This window comes from Lithobates pipiens, unplaced genomic scaffold (genome assembly GCF_037356315.1).
Source record: "Lithobates pipiens isolate NorthernLeopardFrog02 unplaced genomic scaffold, aLitPip1_a1.2 Scaffold_13, whole genome shotgun sequence".
Classification (NCBI taxonomy): Eukaryota; Metazoa; Chordata; class Amphibia; order Anura; family Ranidae; genus Lithobates; species Lithobates pipiens.
Genome location: NW_027507718.1, coordinates 539598989 through 539610601, shown reverse-complemented (window position 1 = coordinate 539610601; position 11613 = coordinate 539598989). Strand labels below are relative to the sequence as shown.

Sequence of the window (11613 nt, the reverse complement as noted above, 5' to 3'; positions counted from 1 at the left end):
TGCTGTAGATATTGGGATGGTGGCTTGGTCCATGTTGGGAGTATTAGGCAAAATTCCTCGACCCCCCACTAGTCAAACAAACCAGAGAGATAAAGAACTGTAGATAACTGTATGTAAATGAAAGTGAATGTTCCGAGCTGGTGATGTTTAGAACATGCAAAAGATCCAGAAGGTCGACAAAGAAAACAAAAATTCACCGCTCCACGTCAATGCACCGGCAGGCTACCAACTCTCCAGATAGGTGGGGATTCCAGGTGCAGGCTGATTGCACAAACCAAGTATACAAGAAACGAACAAAACTCCGGACAGCCGCACTCCGGATTGACTAAAAAATGGAAATGCCTTTATTTCTTCAAGTGAAAAAACTCCGAAACATCACAGCAAAGGGAAAAATGGAACAAAATTGCTAACGCGTTTCACGCTAAAACCCAGCGCTTACTCATAGCTAACTTTTGTTCAAAATGAAAAACAAATATATACCATACAAGTGTCAACATGTGATAGTGAAATCATCTTGTTTTATTCAATCATTTTTTTACTACACGTCGTTTTTCATTTATCCTCTGGTCATTTAATGATTAGGTGCAGGAGACACAAGTGTGGAGACTTCACCATGATAGTTCATCAGCTGTCACTGTTTTCCACTCTTGATTTCACTATCACATGTTGTTGGTAGCCTGCCGATGAATTGACCTGGAGTGGTGAATTTTTGTTTTCTTTGTCGACCTTCTGGATCTTTTGCATGTCCCCATGTTGATGGGGACAAGGGCCTCATCCCCACAACCCTTGCCCGGTGGTTGTGGGGGTCTGTTGGCGGAGGGCTTATCGGAATCTGGAAGCCCCCTTTAACGAGGGGACCCCCAGATCCCGGCCCACCCCATTTGAAATGGTAACGGGTACTTTTTACCCCTACCATTTCACAAAGAAAGTGTAAAAAATTGTAAAAAAAAACACAGAGGCACTGTTGGGATAAGTTCTTTATTAAAAATAAAAAATAAAGATTCCATTCTCGGTATCCTGCGATAGGTGATCTCTTCTCTGGGGTCCAGCGATGGGTGATCTCCTCTCTGGGGTCCAGCGATGGGTGATCTCCTCTCTGGGGTCCAGCGATGGGTGATCTCCTCTCTGGGGTCCAGCGATGGGTGATCTCCTCTCCGGGGTCCAGCGATGGGTGATCTCCTCTCCGGGGTCCAGCGATGGGTACTCTCCTCTCCGGGGTCCAGCGATGGGTGATCTCCTCTCTGGGGTCCAGCGATGGGTGATCTCCTCTCCGGGGTCCAGCGATAGGTGATCTCTTCTCCAGGGTCCAGTGATGGGTGATCTCTTCTCCGGGGTCCAGCGATGGGTGATCTCCTCTCCATGGGTCCAGCGATGGGTGATCTCCTCTCTGGGGTCCAGCGATGGGTGATCTCCTCTCCATGGGTCCAGCGATGGGTGATCTCCTCTCTGGGGTCCAGCGATGGGTGATCTCCTCTCCGGGGTCCAGCGATGGGTGATCTCCTCTCTGGGGTCCAGCGATGGGTGATCTCCTCTCCGGGGTCCAGCGATAGGTGATCTCTTCTCCAGGGTCCAGTGATGGGTGATCTCTTCTCCGGGGTCCAGCGATGGGTGATCTCCTCTCCGTGGGTCCAGCGATGGGTGATCTCCTCTCCGTGGGTCCAGCGATGGGTGATCTCCTCTCCGGGGTCCAGCGATGGGTGATCTCCTCTCCGGAGTCCAGCGATGGATGATCTCTCCTCTCCAGGTCCAGGGTCCAGCGATGATGTCCAGCGCAGCACATCCTGTCTCCACCGGAGACAACGTGGGAATCCCGGCAGCCTGACAGGTCTCTTAGCTGAGGACGGGGTCATCTGTCACGTGACCCTGTCCCCCTCTGACGCAAGGGGAAACCTAGGTTCCCCAGTGACGTGCGCTCCCCCTCTGATGTAACGGAAACCTGCTGTTCACTGGGGAAGCCTGGGTTTCCCCTTGCGTCAGAGGGGGACGGGGTCAAGTGACGGGTGGCCTGGATTACCACCGCTGGAATCTTTTTTTTTTTTATTCTTAATAAAGGACTTATCCCACCGGTGTCTGTGTGTTTTTTTACATTCTTTTAAGATCTGGGGGTCCCCTTGTTAAAGGGGGCTTCAAGATTCCGATAGGCCCCCCACTCGCATATCCCCACAACCACCGGGCAAGGGTTGTGGGAATTAGGCCCTTCTCCCCATCAACATGGGGACTAGGTGCTTTGAAAGGCTACCCCAAAGCATCCTCCCAATGTTGAGGGCATGTGGCCTGGTACGGTTCAGGAGGGGGGGGACTATCTCACCCCCCCCCTCTTTTCCTGCAGCCTGCCAGGTTGCGTACTCGGATAAAGGGTCTGCTATGGGTTTTTGGGGGGAACTCCATGCCATTTTTTTTTTCTTCTTTTTCTTTTTTGAAAGTAGACATTCCAAGGTATTTAGTAAGAGGCATGGTGAGCTTTTTGGTGTTGTCATTTTTTCCCACAATTCTTTGCAAAATGAAGATTTTTTATTTTATTTGAATTTTTTCCACAAAATTTATATTGTAATAGGTTATTTCTCTCACGTGGCATGTGTATACTACAAATAATGCCCCAAAATAAATTCTGCTCCTCCTCCTGAGTATTACAATACCACATGTGTGGGACTTTTTCACAGCCTGGCCACATAGAGATGCCCAACATGCAGGGAGTACCGTCAGGTATTCTAGGAGCATAAATTACATATCTAACTTGTTGACTACCTATTACACTTTTGAAGGCCCTGGAGCACCAGGACAATGACACGTGACACCGACGTGGCACTGATGGCAGATGGCACTGACACGTGGCACTAATGACAGATGCCACTAATATGTGGCACTGATGACACGTGACACTGACAGATGGCATTAATATGTGGCACTGATGACAGATGGCACTTATACATGGCACTGATGACACGTGGCACTGATGACACATGGCACTAATACATGACACTGATGACAGATGGCACTTATACGTGGCACTGATGACACGTGACACTGATAACAGATGGCACGTGACACTGACAGGTGGCACTGATAGATGGCACTGATACGTGGCACTGATGACAGATGGCACTAATATGTGGCACTGATGACACGTGACACTGATATGGCACTGATGACAGATGGCACTATGTGGCACTCATGACACGTTGGCACTGATGACAGATGGCACTGTGTAGCACTGATGACACGTGGCACTGATGACAGATGGAACTGTGTGGCACTGATGACACGTGGCACTGATGACTGGTGGCACTTATACGTGGCACTGAGGACAGGTGGCACTGGGGACAGATGGCACTTATGACAAGTGGCAGTGGGGGCAGAAGGCCCTGACAGGTGGCAGTGGGGGCAGATGGCACTGACAGGTGGCACTGATGACAGATGGCACTGATGACAGATGGCACTGGGGACAGGTGGCACTCATGACAGGTGGCAGTGGGGGCAGATGGCACTGACAGGTGGCAGTGGGGGCAGATGGCAGTGGGGGCAGTGGGGACAGGTGGCACTGATGACAGATGGCACTGGGGACAGATGGCACTTATGACAGGTGGCAGTGAGGGCTGATGGCACTGACAGGTGGCAGTGGGGGCAGATGGCAGTGGGGGCAGGTGGCACTGATGACAGGTGGCAGATGGCACTGACAGGTGGCAGTGGGGGCAGATGGCAGTGGGGACAGGTGGCACTGATGACAGATGGCACTGGGGACAGATGGCACTTATGACAGGTGGCAGTGGGGGCAGATGGCACTGACAGGTGGCAGTGGGGACAGGTGGCACTGATGACAGATGGCACTGGGGACAGATGGCACTAATGACAGGTGGCAGTGGGGGCAGATGGCACTGACAGGTGGCAGTGGGGGAAGATGACAGTGGGGGCAGTGGGGACAGGTGGCACTGATGACAGATGGCACTGGGGACAGATGGCACTTATGACAGGTGGCAGTGGGGGCAGATGGCACTGACAGGTGGCAGCGGGGGCAGATGGCAGTGGGGACAGGTGGCACTGATGACAGATGGCACTGGGGACAGATGGCACTTATGACAGGTGGCAGTGGGGGCAGAGGGCACTGACAGGTGGCAGTGGGGGCAGATGGCAGTGGGGGCAGTGGGGACAGGTGGCAGTGTGGACAGATGGGCACTTTTCGTTTTGTTTTTTTTATTTTTTACACTAACCGCTACATCTCTGCAGCGGTTCATCTCTCCCTCCTCACACGCTGTCTCTGTGTGAGGAGGGAGAGCAAGCGATGAGAGATGATCTCATATGTTCACATATGAGATCATCTCTCATTGGGCACGCCGATCGCGCTGTAAACGGCCCCTGTGATTGGCCATTTACAGCGATCTGTGACTGGCTGTGTCCGGGGGACACGGCCAGCACAGAACTTCCCGGATGTGCGCCCGCGGCGGCATGCAGAGAGGAAGTTAAAGAGAGGACGTCCAGGGACGTCCTCCTGGCAGTTAGCGTCTGCGCTGTAGCCAACTTTTGGCTATAGTGCAGGCGCGAAGCGGTTAAAATGAGCGCTTTAGATTTCTCCCGTAGACTTGCACAGGGTGTTCCGCGGCTTTTCAAATTTGCCACGAACAGCCCAAATTGTTCGCTGTTCGGCAAACAGGCGACCAGGCAATGTTCGAGCTGAACATGAGTTTGACTCGAATTTGAAGCTCATCCCTATTCGCCAGTTCACACAGAAGGTAAACAATATAAGGTTAAAAGCTTTATAAATTGAAGGTATTTATATGCTTACTTGCCCCTGGAACAAAATATATGCTGGGAAAACTAAACGAGAACTCCGCATTAGGATTGGCGAACACATCAGTGGTGTTAGGAAAAAAAAAAGGATAATGACCGCCCAATTTCGCTACACTTTGCACGATTTCACGGTGGCGACCCCAAGGGGTTAAAGGTCGAGGGAATTTATGTACTCAACTTGCCCCTTAGAAGAGGGTGATTTTGACACTATTTTTGGTGAAATAAGCTGTCAAAAAATGGTATGTATAATCGTGGTTATATTCAAACTTGGCATTATTTGCTCTCTATCTGTGTTATTTACTGTCATTATCTATCTTTTATTGCCTTCACGTCTCCCTTTGTTCCCCTAAAGACATATAAATGAAAATTACCTAGGCACGCAATCCGCCTTTTGCTGAAAGTCAAGTATGGGAGAAAGCTTGGATGACATCTTGTGGCCAGGAGTAGGTATAACATCGACATTACTATGGCTATTTAAATGCCTCTGCCCAAACTCCTCCCAGCTCTGAGGAAGCTGGCGTCCTATCGGCTAGCGAAACGCGTCAACGTGACGTCAGCGCGTCAACGTGACATCAGCGCGTCACTCGGGAGGCTTCTAGCTCGCAGCACGAGCAAGGATTGCTGAGAAGGAGCCTAAATGGGACCGACCATTCAGTGTGCAAGGAACTGCCTTCAGTTGCTTTGATCCAGCGCTCCGTCCGCCTATCTCGGCGCTGGTGACACATGGTGTTTTTTTTTGTTTTTTTTCTCTGACGCAATTTGTGGGGCTGTCCTTTCACCGGCAGGCCTCTATGCAGCAGCCAACGACGTTGCGGCTATTACGCACTACGTCATTGGCGAGCGCTTCACGAGGCACACTAGGCGGCCTATATAGGGACCCTACGAGGGAGGGGCGCCAGGTCTCCTTGGGATGCCATAGGTGCTCCAAGACACGGTCTGTCTATATACTCGAGGATCCTTCTCGTGGTCTCTCTGAGGGAACCTTTTGTTGGCTTTGGTTTTTGACCACCGTTTTTACACCGGTAAGGCTGTATCTATATATACATATGTATGGACCATGGGGAGAAATTCTCCCCTCTCCCCATGTCGATATGGACCTTATGATTTACTGCCTTTTCTATATATATATTTTTGTATAAATTTTAGGGGGGCTTTTTCTCTTTCTCTTTTCATCGCCCCGGGCACTTTTCGGAACCATTGGTTCCTAGTTGATCCCTTTTGTGGGTCAAAATATCCTCGTTGGGACCATTGTACACATAGTCTCTGCTCCAGCTAGAATAATTGTAAGTGTTGTCACAATTTCTTTCTTTGGCTCTATTGACATCAATCCTGGTTACATATGGGAGGCCTCTCCGACATGTCTCTCGGTTGTCTGGGGGGGGGGGGAGATGTTGGGGACGTTTCCTCCATTTTTTTGGTAATCTGGACTGTAGATGTCTGTTTTTCAAATATTATTGTAATACAATAAATAAAAGTTTTTTGTTTTTTTTTCAATTTTTTATTTTTTATTTTTAATTCTATGGTGGTCGTTATTATCATTCCTTTTTTTTTTCCCCTGTGTCTTATTACCGGCTCCTTTTATTGGGTCTGAGATCCTTGGATTCCTTTGCATGCTTGGAGCGTTACAACAGGTCTACGGGTTGTCTATCGGCATCAATAGAGTTGCATTTTGCTTGTCCGTATTCTATGACATGTAAGTGTGTTTTTTGTTGTTTTTGTTTTGTTTTTTGTTTTGTTTTTTGTTTTCTGGAATATACATATAAAATTTATATATATATATTTTTTCTATGAATATATTGCTTGTGATATATCGCTTGTATTTGATATATATATAGGTTGATTATATTTTCTTTATTTTTATTTTTATTTATTTTTTTTGTATTTTTATTCTTTAGAAGTGGCAAAATTATCCCTGGTGAAGATTACTTATCGAAACGCGTCGGACATTCACTCATGGATGTTCCTCATTTATGTAGTGAAAATATATATATATTTTTTTACCACATCTGTTATTTGTATGGATATATAATTGTGTCTGCTTGAATCATTTTTAAATATGTATTAATAAATTTAATTATTTTTTATTTCTAATATTTTCTCTTTATACCTTTTTCATGAATTGCTTTAAAAAAAATGCCGCGCTCGAGGTTTCTTCCTTCAAATATGCTTTGATCCAGCGCTTACCTGTACAGCGACGGCACCGTGTTTACAGCTACTATCTGTGGATTGGAGCCGCTCTCCTGGAGGCCGGACCTGGATGTTCATTGAGCGAGGGGTGATTCGAGTGGATGGGTAGAGGTAGTGGAGGACATGGTGAGAGTATCTGTGATCCAGTACCTTTTAATCAGATGTGATACCGTGCCCCTGCTTTTCCTCCCCATCCTCTCCCCCCTCCCCCGTTCTGCTATGGAGATATATATAAATTGCTTCTTGGAAGAAGTTACCCTGTATTAGTTTGCTCCTTGCACATCCCTCTGTCAACAACGTTACTCTCCAAGTCTCAGTTGATTAACCAGGCCAGCCTTTGACCTGTATTGAAGGGATTTATATCTGTAGCGCTAGAATTTTTGCCATGTAATGCTATTAATAGGACTATGTCAATAAATTGGTATTTGGCTCCCTCTGCTGGTATACAAGGAAAAAGACTTGTATAAGTTTCACATAACAGCTAAGCAGGAAGTGACTTAATTGTTTACTTTGTGAAAGGAATCACCTACCCACAATGCCCACTCACCTACCCATGAACACTGAGTGGCTGAACTGCATGAAGGGTAGGTAATAAAAGGCCCGGCATGGCCATTTTTCGCAGGGTCGTGTGGCCTGCCTACAGGGATCTGTGTGTGGGCGTCTGGAAGAGCCTACGTCGTGCGGAACGGAACAGCAACTGCCGAGAGTGCCTCATCACAGTGTGCGGGAGCAGCGGTGCGATCCGACCGGAGGATCCAGAGCGCCCGACGGAGCCAGACGGAGGTCCTGGTCAGACTGCAGAGCGGTGCAGCGTGATGAAGCTGACTGAAAGCAGGATTGAGACCATCGGAGCGGAGGCTTCCATTTATCAAGGCACTGGTGTGGTGAGAGGACTGTTGCCCAGAAGTTATATACTGCACTTCACACAATTAGACTAATCTCACAGCATTGCTGGGACCCATGGTCCCTCGGACCAGTTAGGTCCAGTTGAATTACACTCATCAAGGCCTCGGAGCCTAACTTCATTAACAATTGACTGACATTGGGAGCATATTCTCGGGAAAGGAGTTCATGAGTTTATCGCACGATCAAAGTTACTGTTACTACCTTTCACTACAATACTGCTTGGGAAACCTATGGAATACAAATACTGCGGTATAAATGGCTAGCTGAAGAAAAGACGATAAGAGACTATATTCTTTACTGTAAGGCCTTACAGTGTTGCCGTTATAGACCAAGAACTGCATTTCTCCACAGGGGGAGCTCTTGAGTAGTTACACTGCATTATATCATCTATGTAGCACTGTGTGGGACATTACAGGATTTACAGTGTCTACACGGGTGTTACTGGAAGTGGGAAGGTGCCCAGTGCTGAGATCTTATTGACTGAGCATTAGGCCCACTTGGAGGCACGCCTGCAGGAGTCATCCAGGCAACCTTTGTGTGATAGCAATTTACAACTATTTGCTTCATTATTGTGTCAGAATTAATAAATATTTCAAACCTGTTCAAGCAAACTTATATTCTGGTTTAACACAATCTATTGTGAGGTTTGTTCATTCTCCAGACAGGTGTACCAGTGTATACCAAGGTGACAATACAGGTAAAGTGCATGTAATCTATGATTCTTCCATTGTCTTTTGTGATTGGGTTTTCGCACCACCAACACTGTTACACAGCTGGGTCAAGTGGGTTGAGCCAAACCATTGGGGAGTGGGGAGAGCAGAGTACAGTCCCAATTAATTACCAGCAGCTCCTTCGGGGGGGGGGGGGGGGGGTAAGTGCTACATATCTTTATAATATTGCTTTGGACCGCAATTCAATTTTTCCCGCACATGAGTATATGGCGGTCAGATGTGGATCACCAAAAGCCCTTTCTTTGGTTAAGGAATAACAAATTCATCCAGAGGACTTTAATTCCATCCATTTGTGATTTTTGATGATTGTGTTGTGCATATAAGTGTGAGTGTGTGTGCATGTGCAGCTGCATCCCCCAGTTTTTAAACACGTCAACGTTGTCTTTTTAATTTATTGGTGAGGTACATACCTGGTTTCCTTTGTCTCATCAAATTATTGTTGTGCGTCTTTTTCTACATAATAAAATAATACATTTAAAGCAATCTTAGTGTCCTATTTGACCCTCTTAGGAGAACCCCCCCCCCCCCCTTTTTTTTTTTTCTCTCCCTTTTTTTTTGTACTTCCCGCTCTCACAAGCCTGATCTCCCTCAAGAGGAGCAAATCATGATATCAATCCCCATCAGCCAGGGCCTACAGACAGTCGGCATGGGCGATGGCGGCAGCCGGAACTATAATCAAAGTATCAGCAAAAGTGGCCAGCTGCCGACTGCAAGAGATTGAGAACGAGTTCCAAAGCTCCCAAAGCCTAGAAACACTACTTTAATCGATGTGGGCAGTGAGTGTCAGGGTACAGTGGGCCCCCCCCCTTTCCTCTGGGCCCCCGTGTGCCCTGCACACCCTGCAAACATGGATAATGCGCCATTCGGACCACCATATATGTGTCAGCTAATGCAAAACTGTAAGATTGTGATGGAGAAGGACCATATGCTGATAGATGTCCATTCATAATGAGCCTTCACATTGTCCACATTCACCAGCACTTTAATAAATAAACTCATTGATTGGTAAATGTTGAGTTTGGAGTCACGTACACACAGATTTCCAGTCTTCACTCAACATTACACGATATACGGGGAGAGGTGAGGTGGGGGCTATTCCCGAGGGAAAAGTTTCTGAATAACCTTATTTACATTGGGCACTAAGGACCGCTTGTATCTCATCAACCTATCATCATCTGGAGCAAGGTCCTTTACTGCGACACCGTTCTCTCTCCTACAGTGGAAGAGAATGGCCGAATCTTGTCCTATATTCTTACAATTCCTTCTTTGTTTTATAATTAAGTGGATGGAGGTCTGAAATATGTCTCGGGGATTCACAATCATTTTGCGGTTATTGAGGAATAGCCACCTTACAGGGAGTGGGGGAGCGTGAGAGAGAATATTGACCCCCGGAACGTGAGACCACATGTCAAATCCAGAGATGTTGACTGAAGCGGGGAAGACGTGATTCTCCATTCGGAAGACACTTGTATCTGGGTGTTTATTCTGGAGATTCTCCATCAGGGATGACCAGTCCCAGTCCTTGACTGGAAGAATAATTTCATCAATGTCATTGAGGAGAACAAACTTACTTTTGTACATGTTCCTGTATAGGCAATCATTCAAAGTTGCAGTTTGTCCAAAATAACCAATCTCAGCGTTGAGTCCTTTGGAATACTGCCATTTGTTTGTTGTTCGAAGATGGCGGTCTATTGGCCATGGCACCATATCTAGAATTCCTTCATCAATGTAATGACGTAACACCTTATCTACATCCTGGGAACAGTTGGTGTTATAGATGGTGACTCTGGAGGCCCCCAGAATCTTGTACATCTCAATACTCTGGATCATTTGGAGGACATTGTTGTAGTTTCCATACAAAGTAGAAATACAGACGGTGAAATTGGAGGAGATTGGCGGTGGTGGACGGTTCCTGACTTCAAACAGGATGCTCTGACTTGTATTTGTGGAGACAGTTGAAGAGAAAGACATATAAGTGTAATTACACCCGGAAGGTTCTGCACATAGGAGATCTGTTGTCCCATATGGGAACCCAAATCTGTCACTATGACGATCAATTTGTGCCCTCATGAAGACGCTCTGATTGGAGGAACAAGGGAAGATACAGTAGAGTTCCTTCACAGATACATGGGTGATGGCGATGACCCGGACTGATTGGCCAACTCTAGGCTCATAATACGGAGAGATGATAAATGTTTGACTATCCAGAGCTGTAATGGTGTCTGTGGCAATGGGAAATTCCTGGAAATCCATCTTCACTGTGGCAATGGGAAGTTTCTGAGATCTCCTCAGATGTTCAAGTTCTATATGGTAGGAGTAATAAAAGACAGAAACGCACACAAACACCGACATTGTGCAGAACACGTATCTTGAACACCTCCACATTCTGGGCCCATCAGGTGATCACAGCTGTAAGAAGATAAGCAAGAGAAAGAAAATACAATAAGTTCAGTGAGATCTGAACTCTATAACTCTAATGTAGAAGTAGAGGAATTGCTCAAATCAGTCTCTATACCAGAAGAACTTACACTCTAATATCCCGACCACAGTCACGTGAATATCACACCATATCATTTAAAATAGTTCTGACATATTCCGGAGAGTTGTACAGAGAACATTGACCCAGTCACATCGGTCTTTGGACCAGAAAAGCTCACAATCAAATCAAATAAAATAAAATGATGAGACCACACCATGCTTTTTGTAGTATAAATGGCCATAACGGCCTCTTTTAATAAAACAATAACTCCAATATAAAATTAAATATATAAAATATAAACATCAAGTGAAACAACTTGTTTCAACCCCAATCTGTTGGTCAATGACGGAGCCACCATCTTCCATCACATATATCACCAATACACTGCGGAACCTCCAGCTGTAACCGCTCGGAGACAACCCCCTTCCTGCAGGGCAACCATTCCAGTATTCCATCAACCTTTTTGCTGGAATACACCAGAGGGGCCCATACTACCGATGAGCCCCCCCCCACCCCTTTTACTACATC

At 46.7% G+C, this 11613-nt stretch overlaps 1 protein-coding gene across 1 annotated transcript; it reads right to left on the bottom strand.

Annotated features, from left to right (window-relative positions):
• Positions 1-9161: 9161 nt before the first annotated feature.
• Positions 9162-11008, bottom strand: LOC143976235 (uncharacterized). The gene has a single exon (XM_077478645.1). It carries the CDS (start codon positions 10989-10991, stop codon positions 9699-9701), a length of 1293 nt encoding a protein of 430 aa, XP_077334771.1. The 5' UTR covers positions 10992-11008; the 3' UTR covers positions 9162-9698.
• Positions 11009-11613: the final 605 nt, after the last annotated feature.

What these genes read in the sequence shown, in the direction of transcription:
- LOC143976235 (XM_077478645.1), bottom strand. Translation starts at nt 10,991, where the DNA reads ATGTGGAGGTGTTCAAGATACGTGTTCTGCACAATGTCGGTGTTTGTG.